This window comes from Prionailurus bengalensis, chromosome A2, assembly GCF_016509475.1.
Source record: "Prionailurus bengalensis isolate Pbe53 chromosome A2, Fcat_Pben_1.1_paternal_pri, whole genome shotgun sequence".
NCBI lineage: Eukaryota > Metazoa > Chordata > Mammalia > Carnivora > Felidae > Prionailurus > Prionailurus bengalensis.
In genome coordinates this window covers 20,400,025-20,417,384 of record NC_057348.1, presented here as the reverse complement: position 1 = coordinate 20,417,384, position 17,360 = coordinate 20,400,025, and the positions used below count along the sequence as shown (strand labels likewise).

The 17,360-nt window shown below is 39.8% G+C and overlaps 1 protein-coding gene across 11 annotated transcripts in view; it reads left to right on the top strand.

Moving 5' to 3' along the window:
- The window catches only part of DCAF1 (DDB1 and CUL4 associated factor 1), a 90,777-nt gene that overhangs the window by 47,549 nt on the left and 25,868 nt on the right, over positions 1–17,360 (top strand). For 10 of the 11 annotated variants that reach the window (XR_006298344.1, XR_006298343.1, XR_006298342.1 and 7 more), the window contains exons 12-22: positions 362–531; positions 4,196–4,320; positions 5,724–6,987; positions 7,606–7,804; positions 8,980–9,062; positions 9,659–9,743; positions 12,746–12,979; positions 13,731–13,824; positions 14,340–14,444; positions 14,653–14,726; positions 15,260–15,361. Coding sequence is in view for 8 of the 11 variants with exons in the window: in XM_043587455.1 (XP_043443390.1) it covers positions 362–531; positions 4,196–4,320; positions 5,724–6,987; positions 7,606–7,804; positions 8,980–9,062; positions 9,659–9,743; positions 12,746–12,979; positions 13,731–13,824; positions 14,340–14,444; positions 14,653–14,726; positions 15,260–15,361 (2,535 nt within the window). In the remaining 3 variants the exon portion in view is untranslated. Of the gene's footprint in view, positions 1–361; positions 532–4,195; positions 4,321–5,723; positions 6,988–7,605; positions 7,805–8,979; positions 9,063–9,658; positions 9,744–12,745; positions 12,980–13,730; positions 13,825–14,339; positions 14,445–14,652; positions 14,727–15,259; positions 15,362–17,360 lie in introns of those variants that run through there. The other variant, XM_043587459.1, reaches the window with a different exon arrangement.

The following is a 17,360-nucleotide window of genomic DNA, read 5'->3' as shown; positions in this document are numbered from 1 at the left end:
CTCCACTTCTGTATCATTTTTTAACTTTCTTGATGTGTTTTGGAATAAAGATGTGTTTTAAAAATCACAAATTGAAAACAAACCAGTTATTTTATGTGGTACTTCTTTTTCAAGTTGTGAAATATATGTACCAACAAGTTGTGAACATTTTGTTACCTTTTTTGGGCAAAATGTATTATGAGTCTAATTATAAGTAAAAGATTAAACATTCATTATTTCACATGTGGGCTATTGACTCAACTGTGAAATTTGAAAGCTGTTATTACTTAGGTTTATCAAAACTTGTTGACTATTGAGCTGTGATGAGGAAGGTAGCAAGCAGGTAATAGAGTTCTTTAATAATATGCATCTCTCCCTATAGGCGTGTTCATATACTCATGAACAGATTGTGGAAATGATGGAGTTTTTGATAGAGTATGGTCCAGCGCAACTATATTGGGAACCAGCTGAAGTCTTCCTGAAACTTTCTTGTGTTCAACTCTTGTTGCAGCTTATTTCTATTGCCTGCAATTGGAAGACCTATTATGCAAGGTGGGATTAGAGAGAGGTTTTTTTTTTTTCAATTTTTTATTTTTTTATTTTTGGGACAGAGAGAGACAGCGCATGAACGGGGGAGGGTCAGAGAGAGGGAGACACAGAATCGGAAACAGGCTCCAGGCTCTGAGCCATTGGCCCAGAGCCCGACGCGGGGCTCGAACCCACAGACCGTGAGATCGTGACCTGGCTGAAGTCGGACACTTAACCGACTGCGCCACCCAGGCGCCCCCGGAAGATAATATTTTTAATTTACAGAATGTTTGTTTATATATATGGTTCTGATGATTATGAATACTGCACAAAAGATGGGCATCAAGGTCTGTGCTCTTACAGAACTTTTGTAATTTACACAGCTGCAGAGGTGGGTTTGAAGTCCTGTCTTGAGACTGCAGTTCAGTATTTTTTTTTGGTACTTAGACTTTAAACATCTCTCTACTGGCTGACAGCCACACATAATCTTCTTTCATAGAAAACTGTATTTTGTGCTTTTATGATTTTCACAATTCAGTTAAAAGCAGTCAGGGCACAACAGGATGAGGCTCAGAAAAGGACAGCTGATAGAATCAGGAGTTTGGGTGGGTTCTACTTGACTGTGATATCAGAGAAAGTTATATTTTGGAAAAGATAGAATCTGAAGAGAAGACAGTAACAAAGTTTATGAAGAGTGATTCTTTACCTTCTTTCCCTATCCATTCATTGTCATAAAGACAAGACTGCCTTATTTAGGGTGCATATGGCTTGTTTGTGAAACACCAGGATAGTAAATCTAGGGAGATAACTTTTGGAGCAGCCATTTTAAAACTTTTTGGTCTCAGGACCCTTTTATTGTATTAAAAATTGAGAACCCCAAAGAGCTTTTGTTTTTGTGGTAAATCTGTTGATATTTAACAATTAGAAAGTAAAACTGAGTAAATGTAAAAATACTTACGAATTTACTTAAAAATAATCTTAACCCCGTTACACATTAGCATTTTTTATGAAAAGTTTCCAGAATAAAACCAGATGATTTCAGCAAGGTTTTTAAATGTCTGCCTAATATCTCATATTTGCTTCTGTATTCACTCTTTTGTGACATCACACATGACATAGCCTCAGAAAGCTCTAGTAGCCACTTGTGAGAGAGTGAAAGTGAGAAAGGAAACTAACACCCTGGTATTATTATGAAAATAATTAAAAAAAATTTTTTTAGGTTATTTTATGAGAGAGAGAGAAAGAAAGCATGCACGCACGCCAGGGAGGGCAGAGGGAGGGAGGATCCCACACCGGCTTCACATGGTCAGCGTAGTGCCCAATATGGGGCTCGAACCCATGAACGTCAAGATGATGATCTGTGCCGAAACCAGGATGCTTAACCAACTGAGCTACCCAGGCGCCCCTGAAAATAGTTTTTATATCAGGGGACTTTCTGAAAGGGTCTCAGAGATCACTGGGTTCCCTTAACCACACTTGGAGAACTGTGTTTTACTTTTATTATTTAAGTTTTAAGTATTTATTTTGAGAGAGTGTGAGTGGGGAGGGGCAGAGAGAGAGAATCCCAAGCAGGCTCCACACTCTGTGGTGAGCCCAACGTGGGGCTTGATCTCATGACTGTGAGATCATGATCTGAGCCAGTATCAAGAGTCGGACCCTTAACTGACCAAGCCATGCAGGTGCCCTGAGAACCACTGTTTTAGAGTATTAAAGTAGATTATTATATTCACTTGAACTTTGTTGAAAAGATGATGAAAGCTCAGAAGATAACTAGGAATGTTATAAATACATTTTTTGAGTGGCAAATTCATATTTGATTACAAAGAAAATATAAATATATTGGGAATGTGTCCTTTAAAAGTTTGTTTCTAAAAATCAAATACTTGTTTCTGTTTAGAATATACAGATCGTTAGAGAAGGAAATGATTTTCAGCTACTGTTAATTTCTCTAGTCTTTTTTCCATAATGTGTGTAAATATACCTAATTGAGATCATAGAATTTAACCAAATTCATCTTTTTATGAAATAATTCAATATACAAAATGTACAGAGACTAACATAACAACCCACTATGCAGTGTTGGCATGTGGTGGCATTATTTGCTTCTTTCTCAATTCCTTTTTCTGCCTCTCCATAGTGACCAATCTTCTGAATTTGGAGTATATCTCTCCATTCATATTTTTATACCACACACGTGTGTGTATAAGCAATAATATAATACTCCTTTGTATGTTTTTAAATTATATGTTATCCTGTATGCATCTTTTGCAACTTGCTTTTTTCAACCTTGTGTTTTTGAGATGTATATATGTTGATATTTATTTGAATTCACGTGTTTCTATATTAGTTTATTACCCTATTGATGGACATTTAGTGTTTGTTACTTCCTTTTTTGCTATCAAATGAATGATACCACGTACCTCCTTTTGGGGTCTCTCTGGGGATATGATGCATATAGCTGGATTGTAGGGTGCCTGCATTTCATCTTTATTGGATGTTGCTTTACCATTTTCATCTCAACAGCAGGATATGGGGATTCTCATTTCTCTGCCTTTTTATCAATACTTGGTATGGTCAGACTTAAAATTCTGTATCTTGTGTTTTCTATTTTATTAATGTTGTATTTTGAGCCTCTCCCTTTGTCCTTTAGAATTCTTTGAGAAGGGTTGTCCATAGCTGCAGAATAGTTCATCAGATGAGTGTACTATAACTTAACACACATGTGTTCCTACTATCTGTGTAGGTTTTATAATTCTTTTGTTATTTTATTTTATTTTTTTTAATTTTTTTTTTTTTTTAACGTTTATTTATTTTTGGGACAGAGAGAGACAGAGCATGAACGGGGGAGGGGCAGAGAGAGAGGGAGACACAGAATCAGAAACAGGCTCCAGGCTCTGAGCCATCAGCCCAGAGCCTGACGCGGGACTCAAACTCACGGACCGGGAGATTGTGACCTGGCTGAAGTCGGACGCCCAACCGACTGCGCCACCCAGGCGCCCCAATTCTTTTGTTATTTTAAATGATGTGATAATGGACATCTTAACACATAAATGCTTGTTTGTATTTCTTTTTTTTAAATTTCTTTTAATGTTTATTTATTTCTGAGACAGAGAGAGACAGAGCATGAGTAGGGGAGGGGCAGAGAGAGAGGAAGACACAGAATCCGAAGCAGGCTCCAGGCTCCGAGCTGCCAGCACAGAGCCCAACGCGGGGCTTGAACTCACGAACCGTGAGATCATGACCTGAGCCGAAGTCGGTCGCTCAACCAACTGAGCCACCCAGGCGCCCCTTGTTTGTATTTCTGATTATTTCCTTAGGACAAATTCTTCCAGGTGAAATTCCTGGGCTAAAGCTTAGGCACATTTTTAGAATCTTGTGTCCTATTTCTAGATTGTTTTTCAAAATGAGGGTCCTATTTGTACTCCCACCAAAAGTTTGAGAGCATTTGTCCTTATACATCCTTATCAGCATTGGGGATTATCCTTTGTTTTTAATTTTAGCAGTGGGGAAAATTCCATCCCCACTGTTTTGAAAGTAATGTCATGGTGACTTACAAATGCTCTCTTCATGTCTTGGCTAGGGACAGAGCCACATAGGTAGTAGTTCTGATCTATTCTGTATCTCAGTTTAACTTTTTTGTTTTGACTGTCTCCTAGTTTCCGTTTAACTAATTGTTTTTCCTGTCCAGGAATGATACTGTGCGCTTTGCTTTGGATGTTCTGGCTATTCTCACTGTTGTGCCAAAAATCCAGCTGCAGTTGGCAGAATCAGTGGATGTGCTAGATGAGGCTGGCTCCACCGTCTCCACTGTAGGTAGGTTGTACCTTTCCATTTTTGTGATTGCTTGGTCTGGATTTGTTTTCTTTTGCAATTCTGGCCGTAGTTGTGTACCTGATTTGCAATATTAGAACAGAAGGTAGTAGTGGAGAATGCCTTGTCCCATCTAAGTTGTGCTATACACTTTTATTTGTTTTTATTATTATTTAAAAAAAAATTTTTTTTTCAACGTTTTTTATTTATTTTTGGGACAGAGAGAGACAGAGCATGAACGGGGAAGGGGCAGAGAGAGAGGGAGACACAGAATCGGAAACAGGCTCCAGGCTCCGAGCCATCAGCCCAGAGCCCGACGCGGGGCTCGAACTCACGGACCGCGAGATCGTGACCTGGCTGAAGTCGGACGCTTAACCGACTGCGCCACCCAGGCGCCCCATGTTTTTATTATTATTTTTAATGTTTGTTTATTTTTGAGAGAGAGACACATGCACACTGCACGAGTGGGAGTGGGACAGAGAGAGGAGACACACAATCTGAAGCAGGCTCCAGGCTCTGAGCTGTCAGCACAGAGCCCAACGCGGGTCTCGAATTCATGAAGTGCGAGATCATGACCTGAGCCGAGTCGGAATTTTAACTGACTGAACCACCCAGTTGCCCCTATATAAGGGAATCAGTTGTGCTGGTGAACTCAGGTTTTCTAAGTGATACGTGTGCTATGATGGTACAAGTTCATTCTTGAAAACCTGTACTCTGCAGAGTCTTATGCCAAAAATAAAGTTTATGGGAAAAATGGGTTAGGGCAGACAGTAGAAAACTTAAAGCAACTTTGTAATCTGAGCCCTAATTCCATAATTGGCAAGCAGCTCAGAATGGACAGAAGCTATCATACATAATAAAAGGAAAATGTATCGTATTAAGAACAGGTCAGGTAAGGGCTCCTGCTAAGGTGAGCATGGGAAGTGGTATGGGCTAAGGTGAGCATGGGCTGTGGGTCTTGGGGTGTACCACTTTGGGGAGAAAGCCTGAGGTGTAGCCACTTGTTTTTAACTTTCTTCATATATAGCAGAAAGGGTTCCTGATGCCATTGTGGCAGCCAGGCTGAGGGTTTTTCTCCTTTCTGCTAAAGGTTTTAATTTATTCCTGCTATTTTTGCTCCCCTTAACCCAGGAAAAATTGCACATGACCCTGGTAACTTCCACATAATACTGACCTCATTCCCCTGTTTAACAACTGCATATGAAGTATTGTATCATGAAGCTATATTGTAGTAGAACTGATTGTATTTTATTCAAAAAGTTACTTGTCCTTTAATAAAATGGTACAGTAGTTTCAGGTGGAACAAAATGAATTGAAGTCTAAATTTTGACTCTGGAACAATCATTGAATTTGGCTGTTAGTTTTTTGAAGAACAATATAAAATGTTTTGTATTTCTCCCCAATAGGTATCAGCATTATTTTGGGAGTGGCTGAGGGTGAGTTCTTTATCCATGATGCTGAAATTCAGAAGTCAGCACTTCAGATTATCATCAATTGTGTTTGTGGCCCGGATAACCGAATTTCCAGTATTGGCAAGTTTATCTCTGGAACTCCTCGGAGAAAGCTGCCTCAGACTCCGAAAAGTAGCGAGCACACCCTGGCCAAGATGTGGAATGTGGTTCAGTCCAACAATGGCATCAAGGTGCTCCTGTCCTTATTATCCATCAAGATGCCCATCACTGATGCAGACCAGATAAGGGCTCTGGCCTGCAAGGCCCTAGTGGGCCTTTCTCGCAGTAGCACTGTCCGGCAGATCATCAGCAAACTGCCCCTTTTCAGCAGCTGCCAGATCCAGCAGTTGATGAAGGAGCCTGTGCTGCAGGACAAGCGCAGTGACCATGTCAAGTTCTGCAAGTATGCTGCTGAGCTCATTGAACGAGTGTCAGGAAAGCCTCTTCTCATTGGCACTGATGTGTCTCTGGCACGACTGCAAAAAGCAGATGTTGTTGCCCAGTCAAGGATTTCCTTCCCTGAGAAAGAGCTGCTTCTGTTGATACGTAACCATCTCATTTCTAAAGGGCTTGGGGAGACAGCAACCGTGCTGACGAAAGAGGCTGACTTGCCCATGACTGCCGCTTCTCATTCTTCTGCCTTCACCCCAGTCACTGCTGCTGCTTCTCCTGTCTCTCTTCCCCGAACACCTCGCATCGCCAATGGTATTGCAACTCGACTGGGCAGCCATACTTCTGTGGGTGCCACTGCCCCTCCTGCCCCCACTGCCCATCCTCAGCCACGGCCCCCCCAAGGTTCACTAGCCTTGCCTGGCCCATCTTATGCAGGCAATTCCCCCTTGATTGGTAGGATCAGTTTTATCAGAGAGAGGCCATCACCCTGCAATGGCAGGAAAATCAGAGTGTTGCGGCAGAAGTCGGACCATGGCGCCTATAGCCAAAGCCCAGCCATAAAAAAGCAGTTGGACAGACATCTTCCTTCCCCACCTACGCTGGACAGTATCATCACAGAATATCTTAGAGAGCAGCATGCTCGCTGCAAGAACCCAGTTGCCACCTGCCCACCTTTCTCCCTCTTTACTCCTCATCAGTGTCCTGAGCCAAAACAGAGGCGGCAAGCGCCAATAAACTTTACCTCAAGGCTAAACCGCAGGGCATCATTTCCAAAGTATGGAGGGGTGGATGGCGGATGCTTTGATAGGCACCTTATCTTTAGCAGGTAAGGAGAGGCCACCTCACTACCTGGGAATTGGAATGATTCTTCTATTTAAATCAAAGTGTGATGATTCCAGAAAGCTGGACTATTTGTTGGTCTGAAATACCAGTGATTGTCACTTTGTGTAAATACATGAGTAATGTGACTGTACCCCCTTTTGTCAACCAGGGGTTCCTTATGTGATTGTTATTGTTAGGATATTATTAGGATAAGGATACTCTGTGTTCTTGTTACAACTAGTGTGTTTTCTAGAACTCATGCAACATTCTGTTCCTAACTAGACTCCCAAACTTGTTTTTGTGCTGGTCCAATTGTTTCCTGTTCTGATTCTTTACAAATCTCACATAAAGATGAGGGGATCACAAGTTTTAAATATGAGGACTTTTGTTATTGTTAAAACTTGGAAGTGGAGGTCCTTTTCTCTCACTTAAAATGAAAAGGAAGCACTGAAGGTCACTATGATATCTTGGGAGAACCCATTTGAAACATAAATGCTCTTTTTTTTTTTTTTTATAATTTTTCTTTCATCCTTTTAGCAAAGTTTTCTTTTTTTGGAGTCCTTGTGCATTGTCTCTGATTTTTCTTTCTTTTTTTTTTTTCTTTTTTTTTTTTTTTGCTTAGGTTCCGTCCTATTTCAGTGTTCAGGGAAGCCAATGAGGATGAGAGTGGTTTCACTTGCTGTGCATTCTCAGCACGGGAGCGGTTCCTGATGCTTGGCACCTGCACTGGGCAGTTGAAGCTCTATAATGTGTTTAGTGGACAAGAGGAGGCCAGCTATAACTGTCACAACTCGGCTATCACACATCTTGAACCTTCCAGGGTAAGAGTCCCTTCCTAGGTGGTTCTCATTCATTCTTCTTTGATGATTTGGGAACTATGGGCTTGTGGGCTGGCTGTTAATTTGTACATAAACTTTTATTGGAACATAGCCATGCCTATCTGTTTATGTGTGGTCTGTGGCTGCTTCTGTGCTACAATGGTAGAGTTGAGTAGTTGTGACACAGACCATATGGCTTACAAAGCCTAATGTGTTTACTGTTCTGCTCTTTAAGTAAAAAAAAGCTTGCCAACCTTCTTCTAAGAGTCGTATGTGTATGTGTGTGTGAACCTTTCTTTTTTAATTTGCCTCAGATGGAAACTATGATCACAGAAGTTTTCTTCTTGTGTCAGAAATAAATCTCAAAGTACTGTGAGTTTTTAGGAAAAAAGCATTATATGGTTCTAGTGGGTCATGGTTTATTAGTATTATTCTGTGGATGGAATTGACCCCTTTATTTCTAAAGTTAGGACTGTTAAGATGACAAGGATAGTTTTCCTGATACTAGAGTAAAGGAGACTCAGCCTTTATTGGGCTTTCTTTTTTTTTAAAGTATTTAAAAAAAATTTTTTTTTAATGTTTATTTATTTTGAGAGAGAGAGAGACACACACACAGAGTGTGAGCCGGGGAGGGGCAGAGAGAGAGAGGGAGACACAGAATCCAAAGCAGGCTCCAGGGGCTTGAACCCACGAACTGTGAAGTCATGACCTGAGCCGCAGTCGGAAGCTTAACCGACTGAGCCACCCAGGGGCCCCTTAATGGGCTTTCTTTTTGAAAAAATCCTAAGAGTTGTTAGCTAAGAAAGTCTAAGAAATGTTTTCACTTGACTGATATTTCAGGTGAGGGAGACTGAGATATATGGCCAAATGTTAAGAAAGGTGGAACCATCTTTGACATCTTTCCAAGTTTTTTTCTTCCCCTACCCTTGGAACTATTGTATTTTTTGTTACTAGCTCAGGAGGAGTTAGTCTTTTCTTAAATTTAGGTATTTTTTTAGGACATTGCATGTGCACATACTTAAATCCCAGCAGTTTCGAACACTTCTTGGTTCTTCGTAGTTTTTCTATTTTCTATATAATACAATAATAATTTTTGAGCTTATATGTTAAAATGCTACAGGCAGACAGCATTTATATAAGCATGTGACTACCCACCTTGGGCCTCCTTCTTCTTTTAGGATGGGTCCTTGCTGCTGACATCTGCTACTTGGAGCCAGCCTCTGTCTGCACTTTGGGGAATGAAATCAGTATTTGATATGAAGTATGTATGTATTTTTTATAACCCAACTCTTTCTGTTCTACAATTTACCTAATTTATATTTCCCTTCATCCGATTCTTCAACTTGAAGCCTTTTGGGAAAAGATGAATGCTGTGAGTTATTGCTAACTTCTCTCTTCCTTGTCTGTTGCTCATGTTTAATAAGGTTTTATCCTTAATTCTGAGATATTCTTACCAAGTATTCTTACCAGTCCCATCACACAGCTGACCCTTCACTAATCCAAAATGGCACATCTGTGTAATTTCTCATGTTCACATATGATAGTTGTACTCTTTGCTGGGGTATGTTCAAAGACGTGTGGCTTGTTATCCATTTTTTTTTAACAAAGTAATTCCTGCTAATTAATTAATTCTTTTGGATCTGCTTGGTTAAACTGATGGAGGGATTTTTTTTTTTTTTTAAACCTTAAGTATACTTTTTTTTTAAACCTTAAGTATAAGTTTTTCCTCTTTGGTTGCTGAGAATCCTCAGATGAGTATAGTCAGGCAGGAGGCTGAGAATCATGTTTATTTTCAGTCGGCTCAGTGACTGTTTCCTGAAGGTGTATCACTTAAGTACTTTTGTTGTTTGTCTGTAGGCATTCCTTCACAGAAGATCACTATGTTGAGTTCAGTAAGCACTCTCAGGATCGAGTCATAGGTACAAAAGGAGACATTGCCCACGTAAGTACTTAAGAATCCACTGCTTTCAAACTGATTATGCCCATTTGTTTGTAATGAAAACTTCTGGACTGAAGGGCAGTCCTAAGGGCAGCAAGAAATTACTTAGTGATATTCTTTCCAGATAAAATCTAGAAGTGTAGTAAAGTAGTTATAAGCCATGTGGGACCAAACATGAACTAATCCGACAACTTAAGAAAGGTATGATTAGCACAGCAGTTATTTTCAAATACTTACTAAGTTTTAGATGAAATATAAGTCCCTGCCTTTATGAAGCCTCACTGGGGAGACAAATAGAGAAGCAAATATATGGTATGTCAGGTGGTAAGTGCTGCCAAGGAAAAGAAAGCAGGGTAAAAGTTAGGAAGTGCTTGATGGTGCTGTGAGGGACTTCTCTTTTATCTAGGATGGTCAGTATCACTGATAGGGTGATGTTTAAGGAGTGTTTTTTTTTTTAATTTTTTATTTTTATTTAAATTTTTTTTTTTTTTTTTTTTTTTAACATTTATTCATCTTTGGGAGACAGAGACAGAGCATGAGCGGGGAAGGGACAGAGAGAGGGAGACACAGAATCCGAAACAGGCTCAAGGCTCTGAGCTTTCAGCACAGAGCCCGACGCGGGGCTTGGACTCACAAACTCTGAGATCATGACCTGAGCCGAAGTTGGAGGCTCAACCGACTGAGCCACCCAGGTGCCCCCCCCTTTTTTTTTTAATTTTTGAGAGTGCACATGCACAAGCAGGGGAGGGCAAAGAGAGGGGACAGAAGATCTGAACTGGGCTCCGTGCTGACAGCAGAGAGCCCAGTGCAGGGCTCAAACTCACATACTGTGAGATCATGACCTGAGCCGAGGTTGGATGCTTAACTGACTGAGCCACCCAGGCACCCCAGGAACCTTTCCCTTTGAAGGAAGTGTCATGCAGATATCTGGGGGGGAAAAGTGTTTTAAGACCGAGGGAAAAGCCCTTTGGAGGTAGGAGAGGGAAGAGGGGTAAGAGCTCAGCTCAGTGTTGTGGGGGAATGGGTGACACATATCATAGTAGCATCTTATATATAGGGTGTTGTTAGGACCTTTGGCTTCTCTGAGTGAGATGCAGGCACTGGAGGCTGAGCAGAGGACACATGATGGGATGTAAAGTTCCTAAAGTGTGAGTCTGGTTTCTGTGAGAGAAGCAAGAGCAGGCTTTCCAGTTAGGAGTGTGTCGGGCCAGCTCACATGTGAGGACTGTAGTGGGGCTGGGCCCAGGAGGGCATGGTACAGGTGATGAGAAGTGATACAGCCGGGCTCTGGGTTTTTGGACACAGGAAGTTTGTTATTAGACATTCAGGTAGGGAATGGGTAGTTGAATATACAAAACGGGAGTTCAGAAGAGAGGTCTGGGATAGGGGATATAAATATAGGAGTTATTCACGGGTTGATAGAGCCATGAGACTAGATGAAATCGTTAAGGAGGCTAGAGAAGAGAACTGAGGGGACAGAGTCCTGGCATATGCCAATATTTCGAATTTGCCATGTGAGGGAGGGACTTGAGAAGGAGACCAAAAATAATGGGCAGCAGGAGACCTCAGGAAAAAGATGTGCCCCAGAAGGCAAGGGGGAAGATCCTTTGAAGGAAGAATTGATCAACTGGTCAGAAACTGTTAATGAGTTCATAAGATGAGAATTGAGAATTACCTTTGATTTAACAATATGGATCTTCTTGTTAACCTCATCAGGAGCTAGTTCTGTGCACTGGGGTGAAAATCTGTTCTCATGAGAGAACAGGAAAGTGGAGACACTGAGTAGAGACAAGTTTTCTGAAGTGTTTTTTGCAGAAAAACAGAAAAGTGGGGTGTAGTAGCTTGAGGGTAATGGTGGGAATATGGGGTTGTGAAGGGAGGGTTTCTCAAACTTTTCATTTGAAAATGTTAAAATATGTAGAGAAATTGAAAGAATAGTACATACACCTATTACCTGGATTCATCAGTTTAATATTTCACCATATGTTCTTCCTGTGTTAATATGTATGTATTTCTGAATCATTTGAAAGTAAGTTGCAAACACATTTTATTTCTAAGTCTTACAGCATGCATATTTTAGCAATAGGGATATTTTACTACATAATTATACTCTTATCAAATATCAGAAAATCTATAGTAATTCCCAAGTATCATCTAATATCCATTCCATACTCAGTTTTCCCTATTGTTCCTGATGTGTTTGGTTTCAAATGCTTTTTGTTTTTTGTTTTTTGTTTTTTGTTTTTTGAACCAGGATCCAGCCAAGATTCACATATTGCATTGGTTGTTATGTCTTACTAATGTTTTAAAGCCAAGAACCATTTCTCCAGTTTTCATGACATTGACTTTTGAAGAGACCAGGCTAGTTGTCTTGTCTCATGATCTTGATTTGATTGTTTTCTTGTGTCTCCTTATTGTTCCTATATTAAAGGAGGATTCTTTTTTTTTTTTTTTTTTTTTTTAAGATTGGAAATACTACAGCATGTGTGTAAGGTGATGGGAAAGATCTGGTCTCTGTATGGGTTGCACATTGTACATTTGGAACTTTTACTATTGTAGGGCTAAAATATGTGTATTGGGAGATTTTTAAGGAGAAAGGGGTATGTCATTGACACCTTTCTTCAAAAAGTGGCTCTTTAATAGTATTCTATGGTTAATCATTGGTCTATCCATATGAATTTAATTTCTCAGTTTCTATTGTAGAAACATTTTCTGTTTCTTGAAAGGGGGAGGGGTAGAAGAGGGTTTTCTTATCCTTATTGCCATCTCTCTTTTCATTTTCTTGTGGGAAAGAGACTTTTCAAACCTTGAATGGGAACCAAAGCACTTACACATTGCTTGGATGGGTGTACTCTTCATACTTTCCAGGTATTCTACAGTATTAGGGCTTTTGTGATTTTGTTGGGATTTGGAAAGCATGGAGAGATATTTTACACAGCTTCTCTTCGAATTGTTAGTGGATGGATTGGTCTGATTTTTCTCTTCCCACCCCTTCTTCTCTAAAGATTTATGATATTCAGACTGGCAACAAGCTGTTGACTCTGTTTAACCCAGATCTTGCCAACAACTACAAGAGGAACTGTGCCACCTTTAATCCTACAGATGATCTTGTCTTAAATGATGGCGTCCTCTGGGATGTCCGCTCTGCACAAGCCATCCACAAGTTTGACAAGTTCAACATGAACATCAGTGGTGTTTTCCATCCAAATGGGCTGGAGGTCATCATTAATACTGAGATTGTATCCTTTACACCCATGTCTTATTTTCCGTTTGTTATCTAGTTTGTGATGCAGAAATAATTTATCTTTCTACCAACACCCTGTTAAAGTATCCACACAGGTAATAATTTGGTGCCTCTCTTTTGATTTGAAGTGTTAGTTAATCTCTAATGGTTGGTAATTACCAGTGAACTTTCATTAGCATGTTTTTTTTTTTGTATTGAGAAGAGTGACCACCAGATTCTTACCTTTTACTTCTCCAGGTATTAAATTGACTTTTATATCTTCAGAAGGATTTTACTTTTGCATTGCAGAAATCACAAGTGTAAAGTGAATTGATGCTGTTGAGATGAAGGGAGTTCGTGTAGTTTTCATGTATATGAGGATACCATAGGAGATTTTCAAGGATGTTACTTGATAATAAGCATTTTATATGCTTTTGTTTACTTTGAAAGCATTTTTACTTTACTTTTATTTATTTATTTACTTTTTAAATTTTTTCATGTTTTTATATATATATATATTTTTTTTTTTTTGAGAGAGAGAGATGCAGGGCTCGAACTCATGAACTGCAAGATCGTGACCTGAGCTGAAGTCGGATGCTTAACCAACTGAGCCTCCTGGGTGCCTCTTTACTTTACCTTTAAAGCATTACCTTTAAAGCATTCATATCTCAACAGGAGAGGAAAAAAGAGATATTTTGGAATTTCTTTTATGAGTTTACATAAGAAATTTTGTATAAAATAGTTATCCTTGACCACTTCCCTCCTAGTGGGATCTTCGCACTTTCCATCTTTTACACACAGTTCCTGCTCTGGATCAGTGTCGTGTTGTGTTCAACCACACGGGGACAGTGATGTATGGAGGTAATAAACTTTTTACTTCTCTACATTATTCTTTTTCTCCCTTCTCTCCCCTCTCCCCTTTTGGTTTGGAAATATCTCTCAAATATGAATTGGAAAGCATTTGAAGGTTGTAACATAAAAGATAAAATGATAGCACAAATGGTGACAAAGTTTATTGATGAAAATAGTGTTGATTTAGGGTGAAGATAACAAGTACATCTTGTACAGAAAGACATTTCATGCATTAATTTCCCATCTGTATCCTTACGAACTTGTTGCATTTGTGCTTTTATGATGTTGCTGGCCTTTAGCTATAACACTTGTTGGGAGCTAGATGAAAGGTTGAGGATACTGTTCGGGGGTATGCTAGTAGGATACGTTGAAAGGAACTAATTAGATAGAATGAATTTACTACAGAGAAACTCACTGAAGTCTTGATTGTCCATTAATATTTTCTGCACTTGTGAATAGGGGATGTTTCTGATTTCTAAAAGTATTTTGCTCCTTGGCCCCCTTTCCCCCTTCCTCCCAATTAGCTATGTTGCAGGCAGATGATGAGGATGACTTAATGGAAGAGAGGATGAAAAGCCCTTTTGGATCATCCTTCCGAACATTTAATGCAACTGACTACAAACCTATAGGTAAGCTTGAAGGGGCAGACATTGTTCGTTTTGTCATGTTTTGGTTTTCCATATTTAAGATCATCCTTTTCTGTAATTCTTCATTGAAAAGCCAAGAGGTTATGGAACTATTTAGGAGCAATCACCTTGAAATTCCTTTAGAGGAAAAACTGGTTTTAAGGTCAGAGCAGTAGTCCAATCCTGAGTCTTGACACATTTTGTTTTCCAGCAACCATTGATGTGAAACGGAACATCTTTGACCTGTGTACAGACACCAAAGACTGCTATCTTGCTGTCATTGAGGTAAAGGGAGCTAGCAGAAACGCTGCTGTTTTGTTTTGATCTTTAGGATCATTTTCAAGTTATACTACAGGCATTTTGTCTGATCTAAGATGTGTTCTAAAGTTGATGCATTTCCAAAGGTAGATTATTGATAACCTACTTGCTTGATGGAGAGATCTACATTGTAAGAGAAATAATAAGAAAATTCCAGTGTAAAACAACATGGACAGTCCCATCTTCTAATATCTTGGAGTCACTGTGCTCCCTTTCTGAGAGGAGTCTGGATCTCTTGACAGAGTAAGACAGGTTCATTCTGAGGATGGTGGTCTCTCTTTTGCTTAATATTGCTTGCCCTGCCAAAGCCTTCTTATCCTGTTTTCTTTCCCTTTCTGTGGCCTGCGTATAACATTTTCAGAGTTAGTTCAAGAATTTTGGGTATCAGAAACTTTGACAGTTACAGGGTCAAGGTGCATGGGTGCGAGTTATAACTGAGATGTAGATGTGGGCCTTCTGAAAACTAACTGCTCTTCGTGGACTGGGTGTTTTATTTTCAGAACCAAGGCAGCATGGATGCTCTGAACATGGACACGGTATGCAGGCTGTATGAAGTGGGCAGGCAACGTTTGGCAGAGGATGAGGATGAAGAGGAGGACCAGGTCAGTGGTCTTTGAGATTTCTTGTTGCTGTACTTTATAGAGGTTATGGTCTTCTGGTTTTTGCTGTAAGGATTTTTTTAATATCAGCTTTTGTTACCTGTTGGCATATTCTGCAGGCTTGTTGTCACTAAAATCACTAAAACTTTGAAGAAAGTAGATTTTTGTTATTATAAAACTTTAACCCCAGTTCCTGACAGTTCTGTGAGTTCTGTTTATAGATTAATTTGGATGTTAGCAATCTCTGATACTGTTTTAGAGATTTCTTTGACCTCATTTTCAGGACTAGTGCTTTGTGTGGCTTTAGGATGAGCAGCCCCCATATTCCCAATGTCAATACAAAACAGAAAAATCAATCTGCTGAGATGGGTCACAGAAATGGCTTAAGCTTTATAAAGTTGTGGTTTGCATTTTCTCAGTTTTATAGCATAGTCTTTTTTCACAGTAATGGATTGGAGCTTATAAGTAGAGAGAAGATTTTGATGCTTTTGGAAATTAAGCATTTATAAAATGTGGGTAGGTAGTATGTCTCACAGAATATTAGTTTGCTTTTTTTCATAGGGGATTTTAAGTTACGGTCATATTATGCTGGGTGTTTGCCTATGTGGTGTGTCTGTATCAGTTGTGAAGAATTTCTTAAACTTCTGACTTTCAGCAGATCTTTCCTGTCAAGTGGGCTCGTACTACATTCTCTATTCATAAAGCTCCTATAAACATTGATGTGCAGGCTTTTGTATTTGGGTAAATACTAAGGAGTTCAGTTGGTAGATTGTATGGGAAGAGTATGTTTAATTTCATCAGAAACTGACAAACCCTCTAGCAAAGGAGCTATACCATTTTGCATTTTCATCATCAGCAAATGAGAATTCTTATTGTTCCACATCCTTACCAGCATTTGGTGTTGTCAGTATTTCGGATTTTGGCCATTTTAATAGGTATGTAGTAGTATATATCACTATTTAATTAATTAAAAAATTAGTAGATGTTCCTTTAGTTGAACAACCTCTACACACAATCAAAATGTGTGGTTTGATTTTTTTGAGTAGAAAGGAATCAAGATCTTGAAGTTTTATGAGCCTGCTACAAATGTTTTCTGAAAATTATTTAACTGAACCTCCTGACACCCTTACTGATGCCTGGTACCAGACCAAAAGGAAGGAGACTTTCTCCACAGTCTGTTTTGGGCCCCTTCCCCACTTTAGGGAGTTCCTTCTTTTTCCTTTTTTAATCTTTATTTACTTATTTTGAGAATGGGTAAGTACGAGCGGGGGTGGGGCAGAGAGAGAGGGAGAGAGAGAATCCCAAGCAGGATCCACACTGTCAACACAGAGCCTGATGACCCAGGGCTCCATCCAATCCTGTGAGCTGGCAGGTCATGACCTGAGTGGAAATCAAGAGTTGGATGCTTAACTTACTGAGCCACCCAGGCACACCTCAGGGAGACTCTAAGTGGAAGGCTTTCTCAGTGTTATTTTAATTTGCATTTTCCTGATGACTTATGATGTGAAGCATCATTTCCATATTTGCCATTTGTAGATTTTCTTTGGTGAGGTGTCAAAGTCATTGGCCTGTTTTTAAATTGGGTTTCTTGTGTTTTTATTGAGTTGTAAGAGTTTTTTTTTTTTTTTTTTTTTAATTTTTTTTCAACGTTTATTTTTGGGACAGAGAGAGACAGAGCATGAACGGGGGAGGGTCAGAGAGAGAGGGAGACACAGAATCGGAAACAGGCTCCAGGCTCTGAGCCATCAGCCCAGAGCCTGACGCGGGGCTTGAACTCACGGACCGCGAGATCATGACCTGGCTGAAGTCGGACGCTTAACCGACTGCGCCACCCAGGCGCCCCGTAAGAGTTTTTTTGAATGTTTTGGCTGATAGTGCTTTCTCTGATAGGTCATTTGCAAATATTTCCTCTTAGTTTATAGCTTGTTGTCTCATTCTCTTGACACTGTCACAGAGCAGAAGTTTTTGTCTTAATAAAGTCCATCTTATCAAGTATTTCTTT